The 17,206-nt window shown below is 38.1% G+C and overlaps 2 protein-coding genes across 6 annotated transcripts in view; both read right to left on the bottom strand.

Annotated features, from left to right (window-relative positions):
* Positions 1 to 16,268, bottom strand: part of LOC125801498 (zinc finger protein 239-like) — a 154,288-nt gene extending 138,020 nt beyond the window's left edge. The window contains exon 1 of the mRNA XM_049478290.1: positions 16,218 to 16,268. The gene's annotated coding sequence lies outside the window, so the exon portion shown is untranslated. The remainder of the gene's footprint in view (positions 1 to 16,217) is intronic.
* LOC111190033 (zinc finger protein 239-like) overlaps positions 1 to 17,206 on the bottom strand; it is a 269,476-nt gene that overhangs the window by 1,951 nt on the left and 250,319 nt on the right. For 3 of the 5 annotated variants that reach the window (XM_049478120.1, XM_049478121.1, XM_049478122.1), the window contains exon 2: positions 7,162 to 8,966. In XM_049478120.1, coding sequence (XP_049334077.1) covers positions 7,933 to 8,820 — 888 coding nt within the window. In that variant the 5' untranslated portion in view covers positions 8,821 to 8,966 and the 3' untranslated portion in view covers positions 7,162 to 7,932. Of the gene's footprint in view, positions 1 to 991; positions 1,164 to 7,161; positions 8,967 to 16,217; positions 16,283 to 17,206 lie in introns of those variants that run through there. The other 2 variants (XR_007438694.1, XM_049478119.1) reach the window with 2 other exon arrangements.

Genomic DNA, 17,206 nt, shown 5'->3' with positions numbered 1-17,206 from the left:
TATGCTTCGGTAGTAACGGTAATTGAAATTACAATTTGGTTATCTGTATAGCTTATTAGCAACTTAACCTAGATTATCGGCACCACGCAGGGTGCGGAACCAGAGCGTTACAGCTGTATACTGGATTGGAGCATTTTAGTCATTCATCCAGAAAAAAAATCTGCATGTTGGGCAGATGCAGGGCAGATTACAGCAAAACTTAGGGTCAAACTTGGCGCCGTAAAAAAAAAAACTTGAAAAAATAGTAACTTGTTTCTGATTCCAAATTAACAGCATGTGTTAACAATTTAACGTTGACAGCCCTTAAAATTTCAAATTAAAAATCACAGAAACAATGACCTTAGAATCTGCAGTTTACAGTGTGAACTCTTCAATCCAGGAGAGAGCAGGTCCGCTTTCTATAGTCTGAACTGAGACTGGCTCCGGAGCGTTACAACTGGAAACCGTACACCAGTCTTCTCTGTTATTGTCTTGTCTGTGTTGGAGTGTTCTTGTCATTCAGCCAGAAAACAATGGATGGGGGTGGGGCAAATTACAGTGGAAGTTGGGGTCAAACTTGGTGGTGTAATTTGCGTAAAAAATAATAATGTTGACACATTTTATTATTTCACAATTTTCATCTCTCTGTATTATACTACTTCTTAAATCCCTACTCATTACATTCACAATGACAATTGAGAGTACATATACTAAATTCAGGGGTGCCAATAAGTCAATTGTGATTTTACTTCATGTTAGAATGCCTGGTCTTGTTATTTCTCCTTGGGCCTGATTATGCAGTTTTCTTTTGTATTTATTCTGTAGATGCAGTACCATGACAAATTAAAAGGCATGGAAAAGTCTGAGCAGGGAAAGATTTTTGGGCTCCTCCCTTTTGCCAACCTGGAAAAAATATCCTGCGGAGACCAGCCTTGCACATTCTTCTGTGTAAGTTAGTTTCTTAAGTTAATCTTTAGTTAAGTTTTGGTCTGTGATAACCTGAAACACTGACCTGAGAATCTGCAGTTTACACTGTGAACTCTTCAGTCCAGCAGAGAGCAGTCCCACTCCTGAGTCCTGCAGGTCATTGTTACTGAGGTCCAGCTCTTTCAGGTGGGAGATTTCCAGGTTTAAAAACTGATTCCAGATTTTCACACTTTACTCCAAGATTACGTGAAGCTAGTCTGAAAAATAAGAATAAATGAATGATTTTAAAATAAACTCAAATAAGAATATTAGAATGGATTGACAAAAATAGAAAACAGAATTAAAGTGTGAATTTTATTGTCTGGTAAAAGAACTGATATTTCTTTATACTGAAATAGTTAACATGCAGAAAGCTCCACTTTACTGTGATCAGTGTGGGCATGTAGCTCACCAAAAGCTCTGGGACAGATTATAATGAGTTAAAATAGACTAAGGCTGTATTCGGAATGGCATACTACTATACTGCGTATTGCATACTGCACAAGTATGTACTGCATACTACACACTGCCCAGTATGTAGTATTTGGTACTGTAACACTTTTGATTGTAGTACCCTACACGGTCCTGCTGGGACACACCAGTCTCTGTAGTGCTCCGAATTACTCAAGAGTGAGTTGTAAACAGAAAGAACATGAAAAATGTCCTACCTTTTCATTATTAAGACTAATTAGATCTACATACTGTCCAGAACAGCAATTGCTGCTTTTATTTTAGAGTTTAAAGGTCACCTTCCGTCGTTTTTTCTTTCATTTTAAAATGTCTAGTTGTGGTCTCTAGTATGAATGAATGACATGTGAGCCGTTTTTGTAAAAAAAAAGTGCTCAGGTGTCTCTGTATAGCTCTTTTTTAAAGGACTGTTTTAGGGGTGTGTCCAAAATGACCGGATTCCAGCTTTGCTCATGAATATTCATACATGCAAACAGCATGCAAATATCTCTCCTCTGATTGGCTAGGAGCACTGCGACGCCCCTCCACCGCTCTGCCGCTCACTGCCTCCCACCTCCTAACTGATGAGCGGTGATGTTGCGTCGCTTCAGCTCCGCCTCTGGGAGTTTCTCAAGCCAAGGTGGGCTGGTCTGTGAGTTTCTGCCTACGTAGGCAGAAAGATAATTCAAAATTCACCCGTTTTTCGGAGGGGGGATTTCTTTGCTTAGCTCCTGCAGACAATGGGGGCTGCAAAACAGTTTAATGTGCAGGTGTACACATTCAACTCGGAGAGACCTACTGTATTCCACAAAAAACAAGAAAAATCGGATTTTCGCGGAAGGTGACCTTTAATGTAAGTGCAGTTAACCCAATTCTAACAACCATTTAGCAGCAGCCCCCACAACCCAAGTATGTTCCAGTTAAATATGTTTTCCTATTTATTTTAGTAGATTACTATTTTCATCCATGTAAATACCAACAAGAAGAACACATTTAAACAAACTCTCATTCATATTTACACAATCTCAACAATAAAAGAAATGAGACACGTTGCACAAGTGAAACAATTTTATTAATTTGTATTCAAATCACTCCCTTATTTAAAAGAAAAATATGTATTAAAACTGAGGGAATTATTTATTAAATCAACAGAACGATTTATTAAACGAAGGGAATTATTTATTAAAAGAACAGAACAATTTATTGGAATTATTTATTAAATAAAGAGAACGATTTATTAAAACTAAGGGAATTATTTATTAAAGTAACAGAATAATTTATTGGAATTATTTATTAAATAAATAATAACGATTTATTAAAACAGAGGAAATTATTTATTAAGAAGAATAATTTATTAAAACTGAGGGAATTATTTATTAAAATAACAAGATAATTTATTAAAACTGAGGGAATTATTTATTAAGCAGAATAATTTATTAAAACTGAGGGAATTATTTATTAAAATAACAAGATAATTTATTAAAACTGAGGGAATTATTTACTACATCAAGGCAGCACACAGCGGAGGGTCCCAGCCGCGGAGAGCGCTCGGACGAGGCAGCGGAGGGTCCCGGCCGCGGAGAGCGCTCGGCCGAGGCAGCGGAGGGTCTCGACAGCGGTGAGCCAATACTTTCCAAAATAATTCCCTTAATTAAAAAAATATATATATTTCCATAATTCTCTCGCACTCGCCTCCATCTTGTTTTTTCCTGAAGCGAGCTGGAGAAGCCAGTCGCAATGCATGTTGGGATGCAGTACACCGCGAAGATAGCTCTCCGTGCACAATGCGGAATCGGAGCGGAGTAGTACACCATCCGGGTACCTGTAGTGCACTACAGATCCTCAGTTTGGTCGCATACCGCGTACTGCATACTAGCTTTAGGCAGATTTAGTACGCGAGTAGTATGTAGTATGCCATTCTGAATACTGCCTGTGTAAACGTTTAACTAATCAGAAAGAGCATGGCTTTTTGGAGACTGTGAATTTATTCTATTTTCCCAGTTAAGCTCTGGAAAAAAGACACATTTGCTCACATATATTTTAGAAATAAATACATACACTTGAAAAAAGAAAGAAAACATACCTCTATATTTCTAAAACTAATGTTTTTATTCAGTAGATTTAATAGCATTACTGCTACTGATGCTGGAGTTACACACAGAACATGTTTAAAATGATTAAAACTGCAGTTTATAAGCTTTAATAATTATCTCTGCAGTGATGAAACAGTTCTAGTTGTTCTGTTTTCGGGAAATTAATAAAATTTTCATTCTATAATGTATCAAACATTTATTTTTATGTTGTTTTTTAACATTATTAATGTTTTATACTTTTTAGAATAAAAAATGTTTGTTTTTATACATTTCAGACTGTCGAGTGGCTTGAGATTCAGAGCAGATCCTGAACGGAGTTTTTTCCTCTATAGAGGTTCTCTGATTGCTCCTTGCTTCTCTACAACTCCAACAAATAGCACTTACTAATAATTACTATGGAAAGGTCAGTGATGTTGTTAGAGTACCTATTGTGACATTGATTCCAGTAGACATTTTTTTAAATCTAAATTTCATTTACATTTTTGTTGCATTTACCTTTTTGATGTCCTGCACATTTTAACAAAACGAGATCTTTTGCCTAATTTTAACTCACTTGATGAATATTCTACAATCTTCAATAAATGTGCCTGTTTTAGGCACTGATCATGTTTAACAGCCTCTGCTCACCATTGATAACAGGTGAAAGACATTTAAGAATCTCAAGGGCGTAGGAGCGGGCTTGATATTGGGGGGGACACATTTGCCAATATGAAACCAAGCCCACCCTACAGTTTCCTAGAACAACATTTGTGGAAATTACTAATTAATGACTAATTAAAAGTACATTATTATTATAAGGTGATTTTACAACCTAAACATGTTACTCCACGTTACAGTTACTGTTAAAAATTATGCATACAATGTCTGAATTATATACATATGACAAAAATTATCAGTTATCACCTAATATTTATAATAATAGATTTGTTTATTATTTTTTATTATTATTCTTATTACTATGAATTGGCATTATAATTCTGTCATATATTTACATTTTCTCCTGCGCTTTTTTTTCTACTAAGAGCTCTTCTTAAGATGTTGTCCTTTTATGTAAAAGAATGTAACTTTACGTTTCATAGAGATTTTTATAAACGTCAGGACATGTGGTCTTACTGTGAACTACAAATGAACAGAAGTCAGGTTACAGCAGTGTTTCTCAGCCCTGTTCTTACATATTCTACTGCATATTAACACTGTTCTGCATATTCTAGAGCTTCCTCTGCTTTAAAGGCATTTAATAAAGTAAGTGGTGGTATGATGTGTCTAATACACTGCTGGATATACATAATGATTGATTTAGGGTCTAGAGGGAGCTAAGGGATTTGAACAGGTAAACTCAATAAAGAAATGTTTATTAGCTGATCAGTTAAATCCGCTGGAAAACACACAATTTAATTTTAAGAGCAGTGCTCAGGGTTAAGAAACTGCTTTAAACTACTAACATAAAGTACTGTACTACATTCTGGCTATCCACTACATCCAGCTTCTAGATAACTAGTTAGCTAAATGTATTTTCGTTCATTATAGCTTAGAGTAAGTCCTGTAATCCTAAATTAATAGTGAAAGTGATTATCTGATCAGGTACAGGTCAAGTTGAACATTACATATATAGCTGTTTTTTTCTTTAACCTTGACTCCCAATCTAGCTAATTCCAAAGTTTAGGTAACTCACTAACACAGCTGCAGTTTATTAATCACAGTGGGTTTTGATCTGTGTGCTGATTCAAAGACGTGTGTTTTTAACCAGCTATCAGAAACATATCATCACAGTTGAAGTGGTTAGCCTACCGTTACCTTTCTTTTAGAAAAATCTCCGTATATCCAGATCTGTTTTAAGATCAGCTGAAGCGGCTGCGTGTCCCGATCTCGCTGCTAAATCTCACAGTGAGGGGGAGGGGCTTCCCCCAACAGCACACTGCCGCCACGCGCCGCAAAACCAGCAAGCTGATTGGCTGTTTCTACTGAGAGGCGGGACTTAATACCTGAACCGGCTCCGTGATTGGTCCGGTCTGTCTCCTCATAAAAAGTACAGCTGATCTGAGTGAAACGATATCATTTTTGGGGGGGACAAACCACCTGTTTCTAATATTGGGTGAGACATGTCCCCCCCATCCCCCCGGTTCCTACGCCAATGGATATATAATAGAAAAGACAAAGTACTTCATTGAGTCAACACATATTGTACTAAAATCTTGATAGATCAACACATTCACAACCCAGAGAGAAAGAAAGAGAGAGAGAGAAAGAGAAAAAGAGAGAAATAAACTAAAGCCAGTCGAGGAAGAGAGAGAACCCTTCAGACTTTATCCAAGCAGTTATACATTTATGCAATTGACATGTGATTGGACAGAAGTGATAAACATGATTACGTCTGGAGACTCCAGTTAACAGCTTGTTGTCCAGTTTCAATGACCTCCTCACTGGACCCTCTGCAGTTTGCGCATCGTCCGAACAGATCAACAGATGATGCCATGTCTACTCCGCTCCACCTGGCTCTCACCCACCTGGACAACAAAGACTGCTATGTTCGAATGCTGTTCATTGACTTCAGATCAGCATTCAACACCATCATCCCTCAGCACCTGATCGGAAAACTGAGCTTGCTGGGCCTGAGCTCCTCCCTCTGTAAATGGGTTTTGGACTTTCTGACTGAGAAACCACAATCAGTCAGGATTGGAAACAACACCTCCAGCACCACCATACTGAGCACCTGCGCCCCCAGGGCTGTGTGCTCAGTCCACTGCTGTTCACTCTGCTGACTCGTGACTGTACTGCAAAGTACAGCTCATACCACATCGTCAAGTTCGCTGATGACACAACTGTTGTTGGCCTCATCAGCAAGAACGACGAGTCAGACATTCAGAGAGGAGGTGCAGTCGAAGCAGTCCTGCAGCACAGCGTCTCCGTCACTGGGCCACACAGTAATGGTCTTCTGTGTGGGTTTGGAGTGTCGCAGTGGGGCATGGTATGTGGGGACCAGCATGATAGAGATGTGGTCAGAGAGAAGCGGAGGAGCTGTAGTCTGCCCAGTGAAGCTCAGGTATTATTGTCCATAGTTGCTGTTTTACTGACCAAACTGTCCTTAATCCTCAAAAGTTCAGTTCTGCTACAACTCACACGCGTGGGGCACGTGAAGTTGGGTTCAGAACCGGCATAAAAACAGCTCAAAATAGGGTGTTCGCTAGGAGCGTGAGAGGCCGTTGCACTACTGCGCACCGCCATCTTTTCATTCATCTTTTTTTCACCGCCATCTTTTCATTCATTTGGTCAGTAAAATTGCAAATGCTGTGTTTGGATATTTAGCAAGGCTAGCTACTAATAAAAATGGTCAATATCTCAAATGTAGAATTTGGTAATTAAGTGTAGTTGGTGAATGACACAACCCACAAGCATTCACAATAAAAAAAACTTTACAGAATACAAGTTAAACACATGCTACTCTACCTTTGGAAGTAAATGTATATTTAACCCTTTTAAGCCTGAACCATTTAAAAAATATTTCTCTCTGAATTTCAATCTGAAATTGACTATGTTTCAATTCAACACAAATACATTTCACACTGGATTTCTTCGTTTGGCACCTTTGAGCATTCAACAAATAATAACATAAGACAATCTCAGGCCAATAGGTTTCATGTCAAACATATGTTGAGAAAACACAATAAGATTGCAGATCTGCAATCTAAAAGCCGTTTATTAAAACAAACAGATGAGTAAATATAGAGGTTAAGCCATACAAAGATAATAGTTTGCAGTGGATAAAAACAATTAAAAACCACATGATTTGGATATTCTTAGTAAATTTGTAGATTTAAAAAACTTCAGCAACATATAATATTCAATAAGAAAAAGATAAGTGAGTATAAAACTTGAGTAATACAACGACCAAATATCCATCTATATCTCTCTATGGTAACAGATTTTTAATCAGAACGACTGAACCATAGACAAACGAGAACACCATCAGAGGGAGTGAATGAGCCTGCAACCTTACAGCGCTACACAAGCCTGGAGGAGGTTGATTTCAGTTTGGGAACTACAGCTGACCATTTTATTTAACCTCTGGAAAGGATTTTGTTGGCCTCTCTGCAGGGTCTGGATGCTCCTCCGGTCCACACGGCAGTACCCGGCACAGTGTCGTCTCTCTGTGGCTCTGGGTCTCACTTTTGGGAGCTCTCAGTGTCCATCACTCAAACCCAAAATACCTCTCCTTCTTCAGAACTGAACTCTGTCTCACAAAGAATGTCCTGGAATATTAAACATACGAGAAAACACAACATGGAATTCAATAAACATCATCCCTGGTTAAGATTCATTTTGCTGAACCTGTAAAATCCATGATTAAATTTAGTTCATGTTTGTTTTTGGTGGAACGTGTCCCAAGTAACAGAGTGAAACATTTGTGTAGGATAAGGTGTTCTGTCTGAAAGATTTACGATTTGCACTTTTAATTGCTGTGGGACAAATGTGGGATAGTTTTCTCTCCTGTGTGAATTCGCTGGTGTCGTTTGAGATCACTCTGTGTAGTAAAACTCTTCCCACAGTCTGAGCAGTGATACGGTTTCTCCCCTGTGTGAATGCGCTGGTGTGTTTTGAAATGATTCTGTTGATTAAAACTCTTACCACAGTCTGAGCAGTAATATGGTTTCTCCCCTGTGTGAATGCGCTGGTGATTTTTGAGTTTACTCGGTGTAGTAAAACTCTTCCCACAGTCTGAGCAATGATGCGGTTTCTCTCCTGTGTGAATGCGCCAGTGTTTTTTGAGATTACTCTGATGATTAAAATTCCTCCCACAGTCTGAGCAGTAATACGGTTTCTCTCCTGTGTGAATGCGCTGGTGTATTTGGAAAGTACTCTGTTGATTAAAACTTTTCCCACAGTCTGAGCAGTAATACGGTTTCTCTCCTGTGTGAATGCTCTGGTGCAGTTTTAGAGTCTCCAGTCTATTAAAACTCTTTCCACAGTCTGAGCAGTAATACGGTTTCTCTCCTGTGTGAATGCGCTGGTGTCGTTTGAGAGTACTCTGTTCAATAAATCTCTTCCCACAGTCTGAGCAGTGATACGGTTTCTCTCCTGTGTGAATGCGCTGGTGTTGTTGGAGATGACTGCCTTGATTAAAACTCTTCCCACAGTCTGAGCAGTGATACGGTTTCTCTCCTGTGTGAATGCGCTGATGTATTTTGAGATCACTTTGTTTAGTAAAAATCTTCCCACAGTCTGAGCAGTGATACAGTTTCTCTCCTGTGTGAATGCGCTGGTGTTTTTTGAGATTACTCTGTTTAGTAAAACTCTTGACAGAGTTCTGCTGTTTCTCCATGTTGGGACTTGGCTTCATTTGTCTGTTAAATGTATCAAACAACTTCTGCGTGTTCTGGAGATTCTTCAGGATGGCTTGTGCTTCACCTCTTTCAGCAGTTTAACATTCCTCTTAGTTAAATATCCTTTTTGTTGGTGATGAATTTTAGGAGAACATTTTCATTTCTGAAAAACACAAAGAAAAATGCCATTGAATAATAAAAAGCAGGTCAATAAACTGAAGAGAACTGCCTAAATCAGTTACACTATACAGACAAAACTACTGGGACATCTTCATATTACCATAAAAGGGGGGCGCTGGTGGTCCACTAGCCACCTGTTTAGTGCCTTTATAAGGACTGCCCACTGTTCAGACACTCTTGATTCTGTTCTGGTCTCACTAGAAACTGAGAACTTAAAGAACGAAATAAAGAAAGAAATAGTGATGTTACCCCTAAATCTTAAGCTTTGAGGCATGTGTTACAACCCTATAGGTCATAATTGCTGATTATTGTTTTTTTTTCTTTCTGTTTGAGTGTGCCTTCCTACTGCAGGTTACTGTGTGATGCCTTTTAACCAAACTGGTTGGTCACCACCAGGGGGAACCAACTAGGGGTGGGCGATATGGCTCTAAAATAATATCACGATATTTCAGGGTATTTTTGCGATAATGATATACTTGGCGATATAGGAAAACTAAAATAATTAATTAATTTCAGGAATATAGTATAATAGTATAACAGAATAATCATAATGTGGCAAAATAAATAATATAGCATAAAATAATATAATGCAGCAAAAAATAGTGCAGAATATTTAGTGCATGCATATAAACTGCGAACTAAATCAATTATACAACAAATACACCTAAAGCTTCACAGTAAATAATAGACTACTTTTAAGACAGAACAGCCCTATTATCACGATATGGATTTTTAATATCATGATATTTCTATGTCACGATATATTGTATACGATATAATATCGCCCACTGTGGGGCCCTAAATTAGGATATTAGTGATCAATATATGTTATATTACTCATATATTAGTACATTTGGCCATATGTGAATGAGTTCATTGAGTTCTGTTAAAACTCTGTCTGGCTTTCCTCAGTAAGGCCCAGTCTGTACCAGGTGCAGCTGGGATCTGAGGGGGAGACAGACAAGAAAGATGATAATGACTGGCCATAGTTGGAAAGTACCCAGAAAAGCTCTTCATAACGGCTAAGAAAGCTTAACCAGGTTCATTAGTCATACAAAGTGTCTCAAGAGGCCCAAGGTCAGTCTTCTCCCACGAGAAAGCTGGGCAGGTGAAGGACAGGGTTTTTAAAAAAAACTGTACCATGTTGATTTGTCCACGATTAACTCCAAAAAAGGGAACATGACATGATGCCAAGAAATGGGGCCGGAAGAATCCTCCCTAAAACTGAATGTGTTTGGTAACGATTATATTCAACCAATGTATAGTTATATAATGTTAAAAGGTGGAGCTTAAAGCCCCCACCGTTGTTCACCCAAATACTGTATAAAAAAGCATGTATTCCTTTGTGTTGTCAGAAGACTGAAGCTTCCTGACCCTACCTGGCTGACTTCAAGAACAATAAAAGATCAACTTAGAACTTCGTAAAGACTCGTCTTCTCCTTTCTTTAAACTTAAGGCACTCGTCTGTTTTTATCTTCTTTCTTTTGAACTTAAAACTATATTTATGCATGACTAGATAGATTTAGAGCTCATTTAAGCTAGCCCAGGCTTCCCCTTCTGGGAGGCCTAGAAGAGTCGTGAAATAACCGCGACACCACCCCTAGAACCAACCATAAAAGGGAACAGGAACAGGAAGTGCGAGGGTGGTGCTTGGCTTCCAACATGGCTCCTGTGTGTTCCTGGTTCCCTGCCGCATGGTCTATGCAAAGTTTGTAGCCGGTTAAAGTGTTAGAAATAAGCTGATGGTAAAATCATGTTCTTTGGTTCTTTGGTCTGGTCTCTCTGTGGGGAGAAAATAAGCTTATTCTTACAAGTTCTCTCAGTGGGAGAAAGAGTTTTTTTTTCTATGCTTTCTCTTGGTTTGTTATTAGGGAGTTAGGTTAGAGATTTGTATTTCATTTTCTTTTCGTTTGTTAGGTAAGTTAGTTTTCTTAATCTTTAAATTAGTTTTGTTTTGTTTATTATTTTTTCTATCATCCCTAACTGTTGCTTCCCCTTTGACCTAAGCCTTGTATTCTTTACAATTTGTTAAATAAACTAAACCTTTTGATTAACAGGAGTATGTGTGGTTGGGGAACCAGGAGGGCATGGGGGCCTTTTTTTTCTATGTTACGGGCTGACCTAGACCAGGTCGTAACACATGTGCCGGAAAAACAACACGCATTACTTTGAATCACAGTGCCGATGCTTGATTCGTTCTACATTGATCACGTGACCAATGCTGTCCAAAGCCTTTTCCTTTACACTAATTTATAAAAGATCCCATACATATTAACCAAACCTGATTTTTTTTTACAACTCCTGATAACAGTTCATTATTTTCCACCACATTAGCTTCAGGCTAACATTGATGGGCACACCTGAGTTCAAGACATGTTTTTTTTGGTATATGTAGATCAAAAACCTTTAAATATAAAAAACACAAATGAAAATTTGGTGAGAAATGTAAATGTTATTGTGATTTTTACCCAGAAAAACTGCAGCTCCACATCAATGGCTTAACTGATTTGTTTACTAAGTCAATATAGTGGACACGGTGGCAAATCACAGCAACGGTTTAAAGCCCAACTTCATCTGCAGAGCCAGAGAGCAGCATAAGCTCTTCACCAGCAGATTCAGAGCAGCAGCTCCAAGACCTGCTGCAGTTTTACAGAGGCTAATGTTACCCAAAATTTCATCAACTCTAACTAAAGCCTGTAAACCAGCTATCTGAACAAAATGAATCTTGTTTTTAGTATTTGTCCATTAGCTCACTCTAGCTTATGAATGAACATCCACCTTAAATATCATCACTTCTTATTACTTGTCGTGGAAATGTAGCTATATGTTTAGTGAATAATAACTTCAACATTTCACATAGTGTTTTTGTTTTTTCTGAGCATGTATTATAAAAAGCAGTGAGCCTGGTATGGAACGTATATGCTTTAGAGAGAGAGAGAGACCTCTCAACCCACTCTCATGTTTTTACTTCCTACAAATGAGATTATTTTACGTTCTCCCTCTTCAGAACAAAGTAAAAAGCCTGTGAGATAAAAAAGTATTTGTGTTTTGTCTTCAGATGGGAAAAGTCAGACTTTAGTCTGTTAAAATACTGTAGTCATGTAGTTGTACGGACAGCATAACACAGACTACACTGCTCAACATCACCAGACTGAAAGAGTTTTCACCTATTTAAATACTTTGATTTGATTTGAAGATATTGAGATACTTTGAATGATCCTCTGTGAAGAAGAAGAATAATCCAAATCGTGATCTGACCGGAGCTCTACAGCCAGTGTCATATCTCTGATAGGGCTGAACGATTTTGGAAAATAATCTAATTGCAATTTTTTATCTATAAATTGCGATTGCGATTTAAAATGCGTTTTTTTTTTTGTCTTCTCAAGTATTTTTCAACAACAGAAGAAATAAATCAATCTGTTTAATAATAAACAATGTCAGATTTATTTAAAGCACAGATAACAATAAAGCAAAAAAATCTATGCTTTTCCTTTTCACCATTTGTTTTTTTTATAGAAAAATAAATAGATATAGTTTTTCCTTTTCCCCATAGGCATAAATGTAAACGCACCAAAATGCGCATCAATAAACCACGCGAGCAGCCTGTGTCCTCTGATTGGTCAGAGCTGTCTGACACGGGAGTACATTAAATATAAATATACGAAAAAAGTAAATACAGCGAGAATATTTTGTGTTCCAGCGCAAATATCTGTGCTTTAACACTGAACGCTGAAACGCTGCACTTTCAAACACAGTGTTTCTACGTGCAGAGCAGATTTATACATAATAAACAGAGCAGTGAATGCAGCGCGTGCACGGACACAGTGTTTGTTCACAGCTGTGGTAATTAGCGTTATCTGGCTAATATATTAGTTTAAATCAGGGGTCTCAAACTCATTTTTGCCGAGGGCCACATTGACATATTGGCTGTCCTCTGAGGGCCAGATGTAACTTATAAATGTAATAAAATGTAATCAAATGTAATATAAAATGAATGTAATTACTCCTTAATGTTAAATAACTCTCAATATACTATTTATTCAATCAAATATTACAGTTGCATGGAAAAATGGTTGCTTGGTGCTCTATTAACATAAATCCTTTTAATTTGTCATGTTATGAAATCCAATAACTCCATCAATCAAGAACCAAACTATTCAAGTGAATAGAAATTACATCAAGTACAAGTTATATTAACTTTGATCAAAACGTTTGATACTGAAATAAGGCTTAATAAATATAAAATCAAAAATTGTGAGCTGTGACAGATTTAGCATTTCCTCAGATTTAGCAGTTCCTCATCCAACCACTAGTGGGAGCTGCAGCTGCAGCACCACAAGCCCGCAGTCTTTGCTTAGTCAGAGCTACAGCCCAGCCACGGGCTACAGGACTCAGCTGAGCCAGTCTGGAGCGTTTTTAAAATTTTTAAGTTCTTCTGTGTATGAAATAAAATAACCCCACTAACCGGATAATACAGCTCTCTACAGTTCATCTTTCAGCCCAAGCAGCTAACAGCAGCAGTTCAGAGCAGCCGTCACGGAGGCACTGCTCGGATTACATTATAAACAGGTCAGTGAGCACGCTGCTAACCTCATGATGTTTATAACTACTGAGTTTAGTGGACCACGGCTGCAAGGTTAGACTGTTGAAGGCTACTGGAGAATATTAACGCTTGCAACGCAGCGTAAGCAAAAAAAAAAAAAAAACACACACACACACCAAAATACAAGTTAAGATAAAATATGAAAACGAACATAATAAAGCATAAATAATTAAATTGAATTGCGGGCCAGATGTATGTTTATTTTGTTAACCCGTGAGGGGCCGTATGAAACCGCGCCGGTACTTTGAGACCCCTGGTTTAAACTATGCTTGCTTTATCATCAGTTTGGCTCAAATAAATGGCTTATATTTAATAGCTGGGTCGGATCGAGACCGGATCACGTTCTCACCACAAGCACACCGCTCCAGAGTTCGTCCGAGTGCGATTACTGTTTTTACACCTGCTCAATCGAACAGCACTAAAGTTGCAAACGGACCAGAGTTCGTTTTAACCGGACCAAACCGTGCTGGTGTGAAAACGCCCTAAAGTGCGCTGTGTTGATTTCACTTCTCCACCTCCCTGCCTCCTGCTCGGGTATGCTCCGCTCGTCCTCGGCTTGACTCGCTCCCAAATCACGTGACCAGTCAAATCGCAGCCAGTGCGATTAGAGAATCGCGTTTTAAAATATCGCGAGATTATCGCAAATGCAATTAATCGTTCAGCCCTAATCTCTGATAGTTCCATCACACTCTGTACTTCTGTGCTGTGAGGTCAGTTCAGTGCACTGTAGCATTAGCTAAACGCTAGCATTATTCTAATTAGGACACTTAAACAATCTCGTAATTCAGAGGATCCAGTTATGTTTAGGAGGAAAATGTGCACAGATTAAAACGTGCAGAATCCTAAACGTGAATTTAGCACAGAATGTGATAGAGGGGAATTTTTAAAAAGCCTGTTCATTTTTGCCATTTACAAAAACAGTTCAGACATGGAACCCCAAATATGGAAATATGTCACCAACTTCAAAATGACACAACTAAAAAGGCCTATAGGCTCTTTTCACGGGGCTGCCATTTCTAATTGAAAGTGAGCCTGTGATGGGAGGAGGTAGAAGTAAGTCCACACTCAACAATGGTGTGGAGCACATATCTTCAGCTCTTTACCACATTTAACCACGAACGATCTAGAAAAAAGGGCTGAAGAGGGATGTTTACTTACAAGAACAGTTTTGTTAAAAGGATACAGCAACTGTATTGAGGGGTACATCACTAATATCGAGTATTAAGGTTTTAGCCAACATTAGCTAACCTCGCTAATGCTAGCTATCTGGCGCTGGCCCGACTCTCCAAGCCCGGTGAACAGTGCTGCTAATGCTGCTAACCCGACTCTATAAAGCCTGGTGAACATTATGTAACTATATAAATATAATATTCTGGAAACCTTAGCTCTTTAAAAAAAAAAAATTCTAAAGCATTAGCAGCACTTTTGACAATTAATTACTAGCTAACCTAGCTTTAATTTATAAGTTATAACTAGCTAACCTAACTTTAATTTTAAAATATATAAATTATAAATTATTATTATATTCTAAATTATTATAACTAGGTAACCTAGCTTTATTTTATACATTATAACTATCTAACCTAGTTTTAATTTAAATACCTAACCTAGGCTTAATTTATAAGTTATAACTAGCTAACCTGCAGCACTGTTCACGGGGCTTGGAGAGTCGAGCTAGCCCCAGCTAGCTAGCATTAGCGAGGTTATCTAATGTTGGATAAAACCTTAACACTCCTTCGATATTAGTAATGTACCCCTCTGTACTGTTGCTGTACCCTTTTAACAAAACTGCTCTTGTTAATAAACATCCCTCTTCAGCCCTTTTTTCTAGATCGTTTGTGGTTAAACGTGGTAAGAGCTGAAGATATGTGCTCCAGAACTGATCATTTACATTAATTAAATAAACAGAACCACAACATTCCTGCACTAACACAAAAAAAAAATAATCCCAGACGATTATTAAGCATCTGTAACTGCACATATATCTATAAAATATGAAACAGAAGTAAATACAGCACATGAACACACATTTTCAGGCTCAGTCACATGTAGTGTTTTGGCGCTGAAACGGCTGTACCTCTGAGCTGATAACCCGACCGGGGCAGAAATAATTAATTATTAGGCAAAATATGCTTCAATACCCGCTAAAAATGCACAGAAGAGTGACTAGAACTGATATAAGAGCTCGTTTTGCCAGTAATTTTTCTCAAAAATACTTATATTTGCTTAAAACAGCACTTTTTCACGGAGCTCCTCAGCTCTGTTTACCTCCTGTGCTGTATTCAAGCTCCTCTGGAGCTACGGGGGGCGCGGAGGGACAATTAATAAAAACACGCAGTTCTCTTGTTGATGCAGAGAATTGTAGTTCAACATAAAATCACAGAACAATAATGACCTTTTTACTGTTACAACACATCAACCAACCTCCAAAGAGAGAGAGAGAGAGAGAGAGAGAGAGAGAGAGAGAGAGAGAGAGTGCTGAGCAGAGCTCGGAGAAGATCCAGTGCTGGTGGTGTAAATGCTGCAGATGCTGAAGGTGCTGAAGGTGGTGTTGATGTGGGTGTAGGAGTGAATGTAGAACAGCGTGATGGAGGGAGAGAGAGAGAGAGAGAGAGAGAAACTTCTTCATACCTTCTGTAGTTCAGCTGATCCTGCTCTTCCTCCGGCGCTCCAGCTACAGACCCCGGAAGCTCAGCCTCATCCGGGTTATGTAGAGCCCCGCCCCCTCCCCCGCTATATCACATTATATCCCATCACCGCTAGAGGGAGCCCGCGAGGGAGTCCTCAATGCATGGAGCTGAATGGAGCTAAACAGCTAAAACTCTCATTTAAAACACTGTAGAACTACTTCTCTGGAGTTTTCCTTTAATTTTACAAAGTAGACCAAATAATTTCACTAAAATAGGAAAGGAAAAATACCCCTACATTTCCATTTTCTACAACTAATGTTTTTATTCAGTAGATTTAATAGCATTACTGCTACTGATGCTGGAGTTACATACAGAGCTCATTTAAAATGATTAAAACTGCAGTTTATAAGCTTTAACAATTATATCTGCATAATGAAACAGTTATATTTGTTCTGGTTTGGAGAAATGAGTAAAAAAAACTATAAAGTATCAAACATTTATTTTTATGTTGTCTTTTTTTTACATTATTAATGTTTTATACTTTTTAGAATAAAAAAAAAATGTTTTTATACATTTCAGACTCTGTCGAGTGGCTTGAGATTCAGAGCAGATTCTGAAGTGAGCTTTTTCCTCTATAGAGATTCTCTGATTGCTCCTTGCTCCTCTATAATTCCAACAAATAGCACTTACTAATAATTACTATGGAAAGGTCAGTGTTGTTATTTGAGTACCTATTGTGACATTGATTCCAGTAGACCTTTTTTTAATCTAAATTTCATTTACATTTTTGTTGCATTTACGTTTTTGATGTCCTGCAGATTTTAACAAAAGCAGATCATCCTGCAGCAAATCTTTTGTCTAATTTTAACTCACTTGATGAATATTCAAATATACAAATTTAAATAAATAATAGCAATAATTGTGCCTGTGAATTCAGGCACTGATCATGTTTAACAGCCTCTGTTCAACATTGATAACAGGTGAAAGGCA

The sequence above is a fragment of the Astyanax mexicanus genome, chromosome 4 (assembly GCF_023375975.1).
Source record: "Astyanax mexicanus isolate ESR-SI-001 chromosome 4, AstMex3_surface, whole genome shotgun sequence".
Lineage (NCBI taxonomy): Eukaryota > Metazoa > Chordata > Actinopteri > Characiformes > Acestrorhamphidae > Astyanax > Astyanax mexicanus.
The sequence above is the reverse complement of the archived record's forward strand: the minus strand, read 5'-3'. Positions and strand labels throughout refer to the sequence as shown.